Source organism: Pan troglodytes, chromosome 13 (genome assembly GCF_028858775.2).
Source record: "Pan troglodytes isolate AG18354 chromosome 13, NHGRI_mPanTro3-v2.0_pri, whole genome shotgun sequence".
NCBI lineage: Eukaryota > Metazoa > Chordata > Mammalia > Primates > Hominidae > Pan > Pan troglodytes.
Window position 1 is genome coordinate 129406944 of NC_072411.2, and position 16329 is coordinate 129423272.

Below are 16329 nucleotides of genomic sequence, written 5' to 3' on the forward strand. Positions count from 1 at the left end.
ATGTGACTCTCAGAACTCTTGGACACTGTCACTTCATCAACAGAACACCTGCCGTTTCATTCCACAAGAGTGGCAGAAATTTCCAGAAGAACCTTCCCTACCAATGGAAAGAAGCTACTGCACACCACACAGCAACATCTGCGATATGGTCATAAATTCCGCAGTGTTCCCAAGTTGTAATGAAGAGTTTAATATATGTGCTTTTTATTATTCTACTAAGAATATATCCTAATTCAATATGTGCGTGACATTTTCACATGTTCGTGAAAACAGCTCTCATACTTGATTGTGCATGGGAATGTACAGGAAATTTTAAAACAGCTAGAGAGTCTGATAAAATTGGCTTGGAGTGGTCTGGGTAGCAACATTGTTTTATCCTCCCAAAGATTCTAATGCACAACGATAGTTGAGAATCACTGGCATAAAAGACAGAAAGAAGACTGTAATATTCATGCTATAGTCAAAATAAAAAGAACGGGAGGAGTGTCTTCATTCACTGTTAGGGTTTTGCCTACCTGCATGGCTACAAAGGTCTAAGATACCAACAGATCCCAAATTTAACTGCAAGCAAGTGGTTCCCTAAAATCATGACCAACTGCATGATCATACTTGGTGTCTGAAACCAATTGCAGCAAATATCAGCAACACTGTTCCAAAGCAAAGATTCTTAACCTGAGGATGGAATTCAGGTGATCTGTATAGGAAACTCACATAGGAAAATAAGTTGCATCTTTACTTTTAGTAACATGTCACAGAAGTTCAACATGTCCTTCCCTTATGAGCACAGGCAACAGAGCACAGTAGTATTAGCAGTTCTTGATAATTTGCACCCACCGGTATTTTCATGTCACATTTCAGTCTGGGCTATTATCTCAAAATACCATTTGCAGTCATCACTACTTTGACATTACTGTTGCTTAATCAGCCTGCTGTTAAATCAAGCTATTTAATGCGATACTGACGATGCACCTGTGTTAGTTACTATATCACGACTTGAGGACTCCCATAATTGCATTCCAATAAAACTGATTCTGATTTAATTGTATTTTATGCATTTCACAGCATTCTTCTGAGAAAGAGTCTAATTGCTTTACCAGAGCCAGTGTGGTCCGTAGCACAGGAAACGGCGAGAGCCGGCTGGAGGACGGTGCCCTGGCACATTTGCATCGCAGGCCACCCCCAGGAAGAGCGCACCCTGACCAGAGCTGAGTCTTGTTTTGCCCTGCATTTCCGCAGATAAGATTTGGCCTGAAAAGCAGTTCAACTCAGCGGAGAATAAGATGGGCTTTCTCTTTCTCCTCAGCTGCCTCTTTCTCTTGGCATTTTGGAGTGCCCCGACTGCCAGGCCGGTAACTCGAGCCTCCAAATTAATCAAAACACACAGCACCCAGTTAAAGCCCAGGCAGACAAGCCCAGGAGCCAGACGCGCTCTCCTCTGGTGACCCCCGGGCCACAACTCCCCAGCTGGGCCCGCCACCACCCCTTGAATGCCACGCTCCCTCCACTGCCCCTCCCAGGCAGGTGCCGGGGCCCCGGGACAGCGGTTGCCCCACCTATGGGCGCCTTACCTGTGGGGACGCCCGCAGCGCCAGGAGCTGCCGCCTTGCCACCCCACGGGACGCGCACCTCCAGCCCCAATCCACCCGCGCCCCGCTGCCTCTTCGCGGCGCTCTCGCAGCCAAGCCCGGCGGCCGCAAGTTGGAGGCGGGCTGGAGGCGGGGAACGCGGACCGCCGCGGGCGCGGGGAACAAGCGGGGCCTCCCGAGTGCAGACGCCCGGCGCGCCTCCCGCTTAATCTGGGCAGGGCCGCTGGCCACTCCCTCCACCCTGCGCAGCCACCTCCCCACCGCGCAGCCACCTCCCCACCGCACACCCCCAAACTCCCCACCTCCGACCGCACCCCACTTCCCCGCCTGGGCCCCCGGACCTTGGGAGCATCACCTCCTTAACCCCTTACCCTGGATCCGCGCCCACCTGCCCCTCAGGCGCCCAGCCCTTTCTCGCCTCCTGGGCACGATGCCCGGGTAGAAGGGACACTGCCTGGTAAGTTGGGAGGGAGGGGGGTATGAGGGCGGGACCTGAGCCACGTATTCCCTCCCTTGAAGCCACAACCAAAAAGCCTGGGTGGGGAGGGACGAACCGCGCTACCGAGCCCTACAAAACCCGCCCCGGCCGAGTGGCGAGGCGAGCTTTCCAGCCGGGCTCCCAGAGCCGCGCTGCGCAGGAGACGCGGTGGCCTGAGAGCCTGAGGGTCCCCGGACTCGCCCAGGCTCTGAGCGTGCGCCCACCATGAGCGCCCGGACCGCCCCCGGGCCGCAGGTGCTCCTGCTGCCGCTCCTGCTGGTGCTCCTGGCGGCGGCGCCCGTAGCCAGCAAGGTGAGTGGGGGCTGCGCGACCCCCACCCCCGCACTTCCATCCCTCCTCCACGCGTCCGGGGGACACGCGGGCCCCACCCGCAGCGGCGCGGTAGTGGAGCGGCTGCCGGGCTAGTGGCGAGGCTGAGGGCTTCACGCAGGTCCCGGGACAGGCAGCGAGCGGAAGGGAGCAAGCGGGGATGCCCCGGAACAGGTGGAATGCGCGGGGCTGGGGGAAGAGGCGAGGAGGGTCTTGTCCAGTGCCTAGGAGTCAGGGATGGCGGGGACAGGCCTCCAGAGGTCAGTAAATTAAAAAATAGACACATAGATAATCGCCAGGGATGATACGTGAGAACACCGGATGTGGAGATGCACGGTGTCACGCTGGTGAATCAAATCAAGCAGCTTGGCCCAGCGCACAGAGGGCTGGCAGGAGACACCTGCAGGGAGTCCCAGCCGCCACTTCCTAGCTGGGACGTCACACTAAACCCTGACCTCTCTGGGGCTCAGTTTCTTCCTTGCAAAACTTGCCCTCCAGTTTTCCTTTGCTATTGTTGGGAAAAGCAAATGCTATCACTGAAAAATTAAGAGCACCTTAGAAATCGAACTCAGGTTAGAATCATTTAAGCAATCTGACACTTTGATTTGATTTTTGACTTGGAATTTGAGTGAAACTGGATTTATTTAAATCCATCCCATATTTCTTATTCTTTGCCATTAAATAGAAATTGATTGTCCTCAAAACGATTGTGCCTCCTAGAGTTGACTCACTTGATTTTACCTTGTGAAAGTAAACTTTAACTTTTCAGATACTTGTTATTTTTACACTTTAAAAAGTTGATTTGGGTGATAACGTGGCATAGGAAATTTCATTTCCAAGGATGAGCAGATGTTTTTACAAATGTTATCATCGAGATTATGATTGGAAATTAACGGTCACGTAAATATTTATATATGTTACATGAAAAGAATTTTAGAACCTATGGTCACATATAGGTTCTATATGTTTTTCCTATTTAAATTAAATGAAGACATTGCAGACATTATAGGTGAAACTAAAGCCCTCTCTGACACCCCCTTACCTCTCCCCATTTCCTTGTCTTCCAAGAGGTGTCCACTTTCACCACTTTCATATTTCATGTAGTTTTCCAAACATTGTCCATGAATTTACACACACACATATGAACCCACAAACATATATGTATGTTTTTGTTGGCCTTTTAACATAAATGATACTGTGCTGTATTCCTTTGCAACCTGTAGACCAGTCCATGTCAGTATTTAAGATCCTCCTGTTTTTCTTTTTGCTTTGTTGCATAGTATTTCACAATATGCCAAAGTTAATTGAACCATTTCCCTATCAGTTTACATTTAGATTATTCACTGTTTCACATTCTAAAGGACATTTGTAATCCGTGTAATCTGTTTGTGTAGCTGGTTCTAACAAAAATGCACTTTGCATACATTAGGAATTCCCAGCCCAGGTATTTAAATGCTACTAGGCATGATAGATAAAACTCAGTGGGGATTATCTACCAGCTTTAACCAGGACAAATAAATCCAAAAAAGCAAAATCCTAAAGGAAATGTATGTTGTGGGGAAGCCTGGAGAAGAGATCCAGATCAGGGTTTGCACATGTTTCTGAATTTAGAAGAACAGGAATGAGATTGGGAAGGGGTGGAAGAATTGTACTTATGTAAGGATCAGCCTGAAAAAGTAATGCTTGGGGACCATGCAAACTCTAGTTATACCATTTTCAATTCTGTTGTTACATTCCTTTGTTATTTTTACATGTAAACTTTTCTGTTTTGAGTTTGGCCAAATCTTGGTGACTTCTTGCTGAAATTAATCCATTTGTATTGTTTTTCTCATCACTTGAAGTAAGTCTTTCATTAACAAGTTTTCAGGATTATCATTTCCAGTGTACCTGCTGGGTTAGAGAGAAAATATGCCAGTAAAATAATGAAATGTGCCTTCATCTTGTAGAAAAAGGAATCACAACGTTCACTGATAATCGGGCAATGTGCACCAACATGGCTCCCTTCACAGAGAAACTCTGCTGTTGGGCAAGGCTGCTGACCACTCTGAGCCTCAGTTTTCTCATGTGTAAAATGAGAGTTGAAACCCCAGTGGGGCCAGCAGGTGAAGTAAGGAGTAAGGCAATGGGGTAAGAGAGACTCTTCAGAGCCTAGTTGTTAGCATGCTAGAATTCAAGCCCAATTGTGCCAGCATCATTTCAAGAGAGAAGTTGGGAATCCAGTTTTTATTAGAAACTTCTCAAATTCTAAATATTAGCAACTAAGCCAAAACTTTACAAAAACATAGTGTGGGCCAAACAATGTATAAGTGAGAGCTAAATGTAACTTTGGAGCCATTATATTTTATTATTTTTGTTCTACTCCAGTTAAGGATGTGTTTCGCTCTAATTTATTCAGTTTTACTTTAGCATTTCTCAAAACAGGGAAATAGCAGCGGTGTTGACTCTACATGCTAAGTTTGTTTAGACGGGGTGGAACTGTCCACCCACAAAATTTGGACTGATGTGCCGAGAATTAAATACCTCTGCTACTTTGCACAGGCATCCAGTTCCAGGCTGGCTGCCCAGCGCATCCCCAGGTTTTATAGCTGTCAGGGCCCAGCTCACCCACTTGAAATAGGGCGGCACTTTGTTGTTGTCTCAGGCAATAGACCTGGGAGTGGAGGTATAGGAAGCCCCTTCTTTGATTTCTGGATAAGGTGATGTTCGCACATTAAGATATCATGGTTTATCCTTCTTCTTGCCTTAGCATTCCAGACAGGGCAGCAATATGAGAAGCAAATGTCAAAACGTGAAAAACACCTACATTTGGGGAGGATGCCTTCTCACCCGGCTTCATTTTCAAATTTAAGCACTTTCAGTTAAATTAGAAAACAAAAAGTAATGGAACAGACACCAACTTATCTATCCCTGAGATTAAGCAAGTATTAATATACTTTGACTTGTTTGTTCTCAGATTTCTACCTTTAGGAAAAAAAAAATCTGAATACAGAAAGTCATACACACATTCTTTACTCCCTCTTCCATCCCAAAAAGTTTATGTATGTAATTTCCCTGCACAGTTTTGTGTGTGTGTGTCTGTTCTCCGTAAAAAAAATATTATTGTTTTGTGGTCTTTCATATGTGATAAATAGTTTCACATTACACGTATCTATTGGAGCTTGCTTTTTATCACTCCATATTATGTTTTTGGATTTTATCCATGTTGGTACATATAGATATGATGTATTTGTAGTAATAGCTGCTGCATAGTATCTAGTTATATAAAGTATGATTCATTTTTCCATCTCCCTAAACAAAGTAAGCTTGTCTTTATATTTTCATTTTATAAAGTTGCAATGCATATTTTGGTATATGCACCACTGTGACAACTAGAATTTGAATTCCTAAGTGGTTCATAGAGAAAACAAATTTAAATATATTAGGAATTGACAAGTTCATCTGCAAAAGGGTTGTACCAACAATGTACCAGAGTGCCTGTTTCCCTATGTCTTTGGCAAAGCTTGGTGTGCTTAGATGTTAATGGTGTGAAATGAGATCTTGTTTTGACCAGTGAGTTTGTAAACTTTTTTCTTTTTTAATTGGCCCTTTATATTTCCCTCAGTGTGAACTGCATAGTACAACTTTCTGTCTGTTTATCTATTATGAACTTTGCCTTTTTGTTGCTAATTAATTAGAAGTTATTTATATATTTGGATACAAAACTTTTGTCATTAAAGTGTATAGCAAATATTTTATTCCAATCTTTGGTTTATCTTTGAGTTATTGGTGCCTTAATGTATAATACTGTTTTCACTATAATCTCAAACTGATTTTGTTTCGACATTTTGTCTTTTGTACCTTGTCAAAATTTTTTTTTCCTTTCCTGGGATTATAGGAATGTTCTCCTACATTTAAAAGAAGTTTCATAGTTTAACTCTTTTACAGTTAGATCTCTTAATCCTATAATTATTTTCTGAATTATGAGATCTACTTTTATCTTTTTCCATGTAGATGACAAATCGTCCCAACATTTTCAATCAAATAGTATATTCTTTCCTTCTTTTTTTATTTTTTTTATTTTATTCTTATTATACTTTAAGTTTTAGGGTACATGTGCACAATGTGCAGGTTAGTTACATATGTATACATGTGCCATGCTGGTGTGCTGCACCCATTAACTCGTCATTTAGCATTAGGTATATCTCCTAAAGCTATCCCTCCCCCCTCCCCCCACCCCACAACAGTCCCCAGAGTGTGATGTTCCCCTTCCTGTGTCCATGTGTTCTCATTGTTCAATTCCCACCTATGAGTGAGAACATGCGGTGTTTGGCTTTTTGTTCTTGCGATAGTTTACTGAGAATGATGATTTCCAGTTTCATCCATGTCCCTACAAAGGACATGAACTCATCATTTTTTATGGCTGCATAGTATTCCATGGTGTATATGTGCCACATTTTCTTAATCCAGTCTATCGTTGTTGGATATTTGGGTTGGTTCCAAGTCTTTGCTATTGTGAATAGTGCTGCAATAAACATACGTGTGCATGTGTCTTTATAGCAGCATGATTTATAATCTTTTGGGTATATACCCAGTAATGGGATGGCTGGGTCAAATGGTATTTCTAGTTCTAGATCCCTGAGGAATTGCCACACTGACTTCCACAATGGTTGAACTAGTTTACAGTCCCACCAACAGTGTAAAAGTGTTCCTATTTCTCCACATCCTCTCCAGCACCTGTTGTTTCCTGACTTTTTAATGATTGCCATTCTCACTGGTGAGAGATGGTATCTCATTGTGGTTTTGATTTGCATTTCTATGATAGCCAGTGATGGTGAGCATTTTTTCATGTGTTTTTTGGCTGCATAAATGTCTTCTTTTGAGAAGTGTCTGTTCATGTCCTTTGCCCACTTTTTGATGGGGTTGTTTGTTTTTTTCTTATAAATTTGTTTGAGTTCATTGTAGATTCTAATGTTTTGCAGTGTTATAGCTGCAAACGTGTATACCATTCATATGTGGATCTATTTGTAAACTCTCTATTCCATTGTTCCAATATTTTTTTGTCCCTCCACCAATACCACACTGTTTTGATCACTATGTTTATATTAAATCTATGTCTGGTAGGACAAGTAGAAGATAGAACAGTTATCCCTATTATTATTATTCTTTAAATTTATGACAGGTATTCTTTCCTCTTTGCTCTTCTGGTTGAATTTTAGCATCTGCATGTCAAAGGTCCATCAAAGATTTCTGTGGGATGTTAATTGGTATTGCACTGAACATATAGGTAGGTTAACTGCTTGTTGTTGAAGTATAAACACATGGATGGTACACAGAAATACTACTGATTTTTAATTTTTGATGTTGGGTCAAGCAATATTATCGAATTTTCTTATTATTTCTAACAGTTTGTAGATACTCTTAGATTTTTTTTATGTAACTAGTCACATTGTCAGTGAATAGTTTTTCTTCCTTTCTAATCTTTATGCCTTTTTTCCCTTGTATTACTGTGCTGACCAGCTGTATTAATCTGTTTTCCTGCTACTGATAATGACATACCCAAGACTCGATAATTTATGAAGAAAAAGAGGTTTAATGGACTCACAGTTCTACGTGGCTGGGGAGGCCTCACAATCATGGCAAAAGAGCAAGGGACATCTTACATGGTGGCAGGCAAGAGGGCAAGAGACCCAAATGAAAGGGGAAACCCCTTATAAAACATCAGATCTCATGAGCCTTATTCAGTACAAGAAACCACCCCCATGATTCAACTATCTCCCACCGAGTCCCTCCCACAACACATAGGAATTATGGGAGCTACAATTCAAGATGAGATTTGGGTGGGGACACAGCCAAACCATATCACCAGCACTTCAGGGCAATGCTAAATAAAAGCAGTAATAGTATATATTTTTGTCTCATTACTGAAGTTAAAGGAAATATTTTAACATTTTATTAAGTATGATTTTTTCTGTAGAGTTTTAATAATTCTCCTCATCAGTTTAGGGAGTTTCACTCCCTAATATTACTGTCATTGTTCTACTTAATGACTGGATGTTAATGTTATCATTTATTTAGTCTGTATCTATTTTAAGAAAATCATACATTCTTTAGTCAGTCACGGTAGCAAATTAATTTATTTTTAAAATATTTAACCATCCTTATATTGCTGTGGGATAAAGTCTAGTTAAAATGGCTCTTCTTAAAACATATACTATTATTAAATGTGGCACTAATATGGAAAAGTGAATTAACAAATGTAGCATTTAATGGCTTATTAGCTGAATACCCACATAAAGACCATTCGGGTCAAGGAACAGCACACTGCTAGTGCCCAGAAGTCACCCTTGCATCTGTCTCAGCCACAATCCCCTTTCTTTTCCCTGAAAGAAACTAGAATCTGACTTCTAATAATCATTTCCTTGCTTTTTAAAATGGATTTATCATCTAAATACTTATTCCAAGTGCTGTATTTTGGTTCTGCCTGTTCTGAACTTTATGTATGTAGATTCACACGCTTTGAGATAGCGTACGTAAATTCCTAGTGCCATGCTCAGGGTATAAATGTAGCTAACACAGGAGTGGGCGCCTGTGAGAGTCCACCTAAGACATATACACTGTGGCCATATGTTTGCTGACACCTCTAAATAGGAAAGTTGAGATGTTAAATAACTGATGTGTATGATGGAACAAAATCCACATGTGCGTTGTTTTCTGGAATGAAGCTGTTGGCGTCTGTCTTAGTCTGCTTGGGCTGCCATCACAAAATACCATAGACTGAGTGGCTTAAACAGGCACTTACTTCTCACAGTTCTGGAGGCTGGAAAGTCCAAGATCGGGGTGCCAAATTGTTACTGGTGGTGAATCCGTGTGGGTCTGCAGAAACCTCAGTTCTTGCCTCCTCTGAAGAAAGAATTCAACTGAGGGGCAGAAGGCTGAAGGAGAGACCAAGGCAAGTTTTAGAGCAGGAGTGAAAGTTTATGAGAAAGCTTAAGAGCAGGAATGAAAGGAAGGAAAGTACACTTGGAAGAGAGCCAAGCGGGCAACTTGAAAGGCAAGTGCCTCGTTTCACCTTTAACTTAGGGTTTTATACGTTGGCATACTTCTGGGGTCTAGGGTCCCTTCTCTCCTGATTCTTCCCTTGGGGTGGGCTGTCCGCATGCGCAGTGGCCTGCCGGCGCTTGAGAGGGGAGCATGAGCAGTGTGTTCACTGGAGTTGTATACGTGTTCACTTGAGACATTCTTCCTTTACCCTTGGAATGTCCCTGGAAGGTCATATACCAGTTAAACTCTGCCATTTTGCCTCTTAATGTGCATGCTTGAGCCCACTCTCCCAACTCCTGAGATCTTATCGGGAAGATGCTGCTCACCACCTTCAGGTGTTTTCATTTCTTGGGAGACTGCCTTTCCCTGGCACTGGCTGCAACCAATTATTACTTTACAAAGACTGTTCAATAACCGCCTGACCATCATATGATAGTGGCCTGACATTCCTGATGAGGCGGGGGCCCTCTCCTGCCCTGCTCATGCCTGACTAGCTACCTACAGTAACAAAATGTCTGGGTGCTGGTAAGGGCCCTCTTTCTGGCTTGCAGACTGCTGACCTCTCATTATATCCTCACAAGATAGTTCGGCAGGGGTGGGTGGGGAGAAAGACAGAGAGAGAGAGAGCTACTGCTCTGGTTTCTTCTTCTCCTTCTTTTTCGTCTTTGTCGTCTTCTTCCTCTTCCTCTTCATCATCATCATCTTCTTCTTCTTTTTTTTTTTTTTTTAGATGGAGTCTTGCTCTGTTGCCCAGGCTAAAGTGCAGTGGCACTATCTTGGTTCACTGCAACCTCTGCCTCCTGGATTCAAGCAATTCTCCTGCCTCACCCTTTCCAGTAGCTGGGACTTCAGGCATAGGCCACCACACCCGGCTAATTTTTGTATTTTTAGTAGAGATGGGGTTTCACCATGTTGGCCAGGCTGATCTCAGACTCCTGACCTCAAGTGATCCACCTGCCTCTGCCTCCCAAAGGGCTGGGATTACAGGCGTGAGGCACAGTGCCTGGCCCGGTTTCTTCTGATAAGGGCACAGATCCCATCATGAAGTCCCCACCCTCATGACCTCATCTAAACCTAATTACCTTCAGAGGCCCCACTTCCAAAGACCATTACCCTATGCTTACAGCTTCAACCTAGGAATTTAGAGGGACAGAAACTTTCAGTCCGTAACATTCTGCCCCTGGTCTCAAGATGTATTACAAACATAAAGAAGGCCTTAAAACTCTTTAACTGAAAAAATGAGTTAGAGCAAAGCTACTAAATGAAGCAAAGGAAGCTCGGTGGCTAAACTTAACCTGTGACAATCACAGTTTAAAATGTTAGTTTTAATATCATTTCTATAATAAAAATTCTCAGTGTTAGACATCAATGGGAATTAGGAACTATTAATAAAAACCTTTCGATACAACAGAAAACTCTTTGCTCTTCCTAGCATAAAGGATTAGACAGAAGCTTCACTTTATGGTGACGAAATAAGTACAAATCTGGTAAGAAAGCACCTTACTCCAGGTTCCACGTTGATCTCCCAAAATGTAAGTCCCTGGCTCTGCTTTTCTCAAAGTAGCCATGTCAGCCTTTCCATTCTTCCAGGTGTTCCTCATGTAAATGCTAATTAGGGCCTCCGATTTCAGGTCCATTTCCTAACCGAGACTAAATTAAATTCTATTACTGCGATAGTTTTCAACATCACACACCTACAAAACTTCGGGTAAACATCTGTTTCCATGCTATACAATAGAAATATAATGTGAGCCATGACTACAAGCCTCATATGTCATTTTAAATTTAATATTTTCTAGTAGCCACATTAAAAAATAGAGATGGATGAAACTAATTTTAATATGTTTTATTTATACCAATACATCTGTAATATTATCATTTTAATATGTAATCACTATTGAAAACATTAATGAGATATTTCACAGACTTTTTTTCCTATTAAGTCTTCAAGGTCTGGTGTGTATTTTGTACTTGCTTCCAGAACATCTCAATTCAAATGAGCCACATTTTCAAGCATCTATAGCCATATGTAGCCACTGTCCTGGACAGCATGTGTCTATGTAAGTGGCATCCAGAGGAGAGTAGGTGATACAATCCATCATGTCATTCTGTGGAGAGAATAGACTTTGTCTGGTTATTTCCCATAAGAAATAAATACTTGTCAAAATGAAACACTTTAATTGAAGGCAAAAAATCAGGCTGAGTTGTGCCTAAATATCTGTGCATCTTTACCTCCAGAAAATTAAGATAGTTGGCCTTGGCTGCAATGTTTAAATCTATACAAATTAGCATTGTAATTTGACAAGCATTGTAATTTTCTAAGTTATGTACGGGAAAAATTGAAAACACATCACAAAACAGAAAATAATTGGAAAAAGGAATGGGGCAAGGGAAATATATTGAAAACCAACACACCACACCTTGCCTTTCATTTTAAACTAGAAATCAAATTATCACTAGCATCCAGACAGGTAAGAGGTTTAGTATTACATTGGCCAAGTAAATTCCAAAAAGGTCTCTCTTTTTCTTGTCTGAAAATGGTGACAACATATTTATAGCAGACAAAAGTGCTCCATATAGTGCCTGGTACAGAATGCATATCCAGCGTTTTTAGTCTAGTGATTATTATTATTATTATTATTATTATTTTGAGATGGAGTCTTGCTCTGTCACCCAGGTTGGAGTGCAGTGGCGCAATCTCGGCTCACTGCAAGCTCCACCTCCCAGGTTCAAGTGATCCTCCTGCCTTAGCCTCCCGAGTAGCTGGGATTACAGGCACCTGCCACTATGCCCGCCTAATTTTTGTATTTTTAGAAGAGACGGGGTCTCACCATGTTGGTCAGGCTGGTCTTGAACTCCTGACCCAAAGTGATCCGCCCACCTTGGCCTCCCAAAGTGTTGGGATTACAGGCATGAGCCCCTGCACCCGGCCTAGCGACTATTATTTTATTATCATTACTATTCAATGCCAGACGCTAAGATAGAAGACATAGGCACTGGGCTAGGTGCTGGGACTCATTGGTAAACAAAATAGTCTGAATCCCCAGCCATGATGGAGTTAGAAGGCAGCAGCCCAGTGAAGAGACAAATGTGTAACATCAGATTGTGGTGATGGAGAAGGAGACTTTTTAACATTTGGTAGAGGTGGTCAGGGAAGCAGACTGAGGCTGGACGTGGTGACAACCTTGTGAAGCACTGAGGGATATGGTCCAGGACAGGGCCTCTCAGAAGTAGAGAGAGGCCAGACACTGCCAATTTTACCACTCCTGGGTTGTCAAAGAATAAAACCAGGCCAGGCACAGTGGCTCACCCCTGTAATCCCAGCACTTTGGGAGGCCAAGGTGGGCGGATCACCTGAGGTCAGGAGTTCGAAACTAGCCTGGCCAAAATGGTGACACCCCGTCTCTACTAAAAATACAAAATTAGCCGGGCATGGCGGCAGGCGCCTGTAACCCTAGCTACTCAGAAGGCCAAGGCAGGAGAATCGCTTGAACCTGGGAGGCAAAAGTTGCAGTGAGCTGAGATCACACCATTGCATTCCAGCCTAGGTGACAGAGCAAGACTCCATCTCAAAAAATGAAATAAAAAAAACCAAGACAAACAGAGCTTTTGAAATAAAGAAATAAAATGAAATTTTAAAAGCTGAGTTTATATGCTGATCACAAAGGGAATTCCTGGCCCTGAAGGAATATGCTGAGTGTTTTGCTACAGGTGAGGTGGGGGGTGGGACACAGGGAGTCAGGGTACCACAGAGGAGGTGGGTCTGTCGTGATTATGCTAATTGAGGATTGAGCATTGCTGGATGAATAGGGTGCAATAAGTCCACAGGCCTCTACATGGCTGTCTATGGTATAATTTTAATGTTCATGTTTAACAAATCAAAATTTTAGCAAAAGAGATATAATGCAGTGTTTTTATGCTATTCCCGAGACATTTGCATTAGTAATGAAATGACAGTGTGGTTTGGGAATCAGCCCACATATAAAATGGTGTGATGGAAACATTCTTCTTTCATTCCTGTTGACATATCTCTGCCCGTCTTTCTTCAGTCTCATTGGGATAGGTGTGAATTTGCCAAATGTGGCTGTGAAGCCCACAGCAAGATTGCCAAGCTAGGCCCAAGAGCCCTTATCCCACCTGACACAGGACCAGGCCAGAGGGGACTTCAGCACAGAGAAAGATGAAACCCAGTTAAGGATCTGGAAGAAGTGAGGAGCTCCTCAGATGAAGAGGAGGGGAAGAGAACCAGTCTAGATCAACATGGCAATTGCTCAGTCTGTCCCGTTTAATTGATTTGGTGCCATTATTTTGATAATTATTTATGTACATATGGAAGGTTAAAAATCCACCCCACTTCTAGTGCTTAGTACATACAATATCAGACTATCAAAAATGTTTCTTGAATCTTCCTAGGGTATAAAAATAAATATTTCCACATACCAGGGTTGGTATTGTATATGTATGATATGAGTGTGTACATATAAATTTGCACACATGTATATTTAAATAATATTTTATATTCTCAGCATTTTGGTATTAATTATTGCGGTGAGATCGTGACTTTAAAACTCGTAACCTTCAGAGCTATTTGAAACACAGCCATATAAAAATCTTTTAATTTTCTAGCAGTAGTTTTAGGGTAAGTTAGGAGTTTTCCAGTTTAATCTTTAAGATCCATGTTTGTTAATTAGATTGTCTCTCCAAACTGGTTTCTTAGAGAAGTGATCCCAGTGTTTAAAAATGAGTTCAAGTGTATTTAGAAACTTTGAGAGATTTGTCGTTATGTAGACAAAACAGTCAGGTCATTGGATTTTTTTCCCACCGGGATATTTTGGTTGTTACATGAACTTCCCAAGGAAAAAAGTTCCACAAGTGGGAAGTTGGCAAATCTGCAATATTCTTTCTCTGTATCAGATGACGAAGTTTGTCTGGAGAGACCCAAGGCAACAAGGCCAGATATTTATTTTCTTTGTTGAACCAGAATGATAGGATAATTTTATGCTGTTTGTTTATGCTGATATTGGGAAAGCTAAAGAATTTGCATGCTGGCTTTAATAAAAAAGTTATATGTGCTGTACAAAATTTGGAAAAAGTCTACAAGTATGAAAAGAAACATAACAATTAAAACTATAATCATATTACCCAAAGAGGATTACTGCTAACATGTTAGTCTTATTTCCTTCCAGATTTTTTTTTCTCCACTCTGCTTTTTCCTCCTAACAACAGACTGGTGAAAATTTTTGTGTCATTTATTTTTCTTTCCTTTTTTTTTTTTTTTTTTTTTTTTTTGAGATGGAGTCTTGCTCTGTAACCCAGGCTGGAGTGCAGTGGCGCCATCTGGGCTCACTGCAAGCTCCGTCTCCTGGGTTCACACCATTCTCCTGCCTCAGCCTCCTGAGTAGCTGGGACTACAGGCGCCTGCCACCACGCCCGGCTAATTTTTTTTTTTCGTGTTTTTAATAGAGACAGGGTTTCACTGTGTTAGCCAGGATGGTCTCGATCTCCTGACCTCATGATCCGCCTGCCTTGGCCTCCCAAAGTGCTGGGATTACAGGCTTAAGCCACCTCACCTGGCCTATTTTTCTAAATATAATTTTTAAATGTCTATAGAGAACTTTATTGTAGATTGGTACCATAAGTTATTTAAGTAATGCCCTCTTATTGAACATTTTGATCATTTCCAATTATGTATTTAGAAATACAGTAGTCCTCCCTTATCTGCTATTTTGCTATTTGAGGTTTTAGTTACCTGTAGTCAATGGGTTCCAAAATATTCAGTAGACAATTTCAGAAATAAACGATTCATAAGTTTTAAATTGTGCGCCGTTCTGAGTAGCATGATGAAATCTCGCACCATCCTGCTGTGTCCCACTGGGGCGTGAATCATCCCCTTTTCCAGCAGATGCACACTGTCTATGCTCCCTGTGCCCGCAAGTCACTGAGTGCCCTCTGGGTTATCAGAGTGACTGTCACAGTATGGCAATGCTTGTGTTCAAATAGCTCTTACTTTACTTAGCAATGGTTCCAAACACAAGACTTGTAATGTTGGCCATTGGGAAATGCCAAAGAAAAGCCATAAAGTGCATCCTTTAAGTGAAAAAGTGGAAGCTCTCAACTTAATAAGGAAAGGAAAAAATTGTATGCTGAGATTGCTGAGATCTACGGTAAGAACAAATCTTCTATTCATGAAATTGTGAAGAAGGAAAAAGAAAATCGGGCCGGGCATGCCGACTCCCACCTGGAATCTCAGGGAGGCCAGGGCAAAAAGTTCACTGTATTACCCAGGCCTAGGAGTTCAAGATCAGCCTGGGTAATACAATGAGACCTCTCTCTACCAAAAATTTAAAAATTAGCCGGGCATGGTGGCACGTGCCTGTAGTCTCAGCTACTCAGGAGGCTGAGGTGGGAGGATCGCTTGAGCCCTGCAGAGTGGAGGCTACAGCGAGATGACAGCACACCACTTCACTCCAGCCTGGGCAACAGAGTGAGATCCATATCAAAAAAAGAAAAAAGAAAAAAGAAATTTGTGTATACTATATATAGAGTTCCATACTCTCCGACATTTATTAAAGTCATATTTTAAATGATTATGTATGCAGATGCTTTCTTAACAAATGTCTGATTTAGATGATGAGGTAATGTCATTTTTTTTTTTTTTGAGACAGACTCACTCCATTGCCCAGGCTGGAGTGCAGTGGTATCATATCGGCTCACTGCAACTTCTGCCTCCCAGGTTCAAGCAATTCTCATGCCTTCGCCTCCTGAGTAGCTGGGATTACAGGCACACATCACCACATCCAGCTAATTTTTTTTTTTTTTTGTATTTTTAGTAGAGACAGGGTTTCACCATGTTGGCCAGGCTAGTGTTGAACTCCCAACCTCAGGTGACCCACCCACCTCAGCCTCCCAAAGTGC

The 16329-nt window shown here is 42.1% G+C and overlaps 2 protein-coding genes across 9 annotated transcripts in view; one reads left to right on the forward strand and one right to left on the reverse strand.

Moving 5' to 3' along the window:
* Positions 1 to 2062, reverse strand: part of COL4A4 (collagen type IV alpha 4 chain) — a 157373-nt gene extending 155311 nt beyond the window's left edge. For 2 of the 3 annotated variants that reach the window (XM_516128.7, XM_054679440.2), the window contains exon 1: positions 1569 to 1789. The gene's annotated coding sequence lies outside the window, so the exon portion shown is untranslated. Of the gene's footprint in view, positions 1 to 1568; positions 1790 to 1957 lie in introns of those variants that run through there. The other variant, XM_009444464.5, reaches the window with a different exon arrangement.
* Positions 2063 to 2123: 61 nt separating this feature from the next.
* The window catches only part of COL4A3 (collagen type IV alpha 3 chain), a 148615-nt gene continuing 134409 nt past the window's right edge, over positions 2124 to 16329 (forward strand). For 4 of the 6 annotated variants that reach the window (XM_054679438.1, XM_009444461.5, XM_016950597.4 and 1 more), the window contains exon 1: positions 2125 to 2376. In XM_054679438.1, coding sequence (XP_054535413.1) covers positions 2290 to 2376 — 87 coding nt within the window. In that variant the 5' untranslated portion in view covers positions 2125 to 2289. Of the gene's footprint in view, positions 2377 to 16329 lie in introns of all 6 variants that reach the window. The other 2 variants (XM_016950598.4, XM_516130.8) reach the window with 2 other exon arrangements.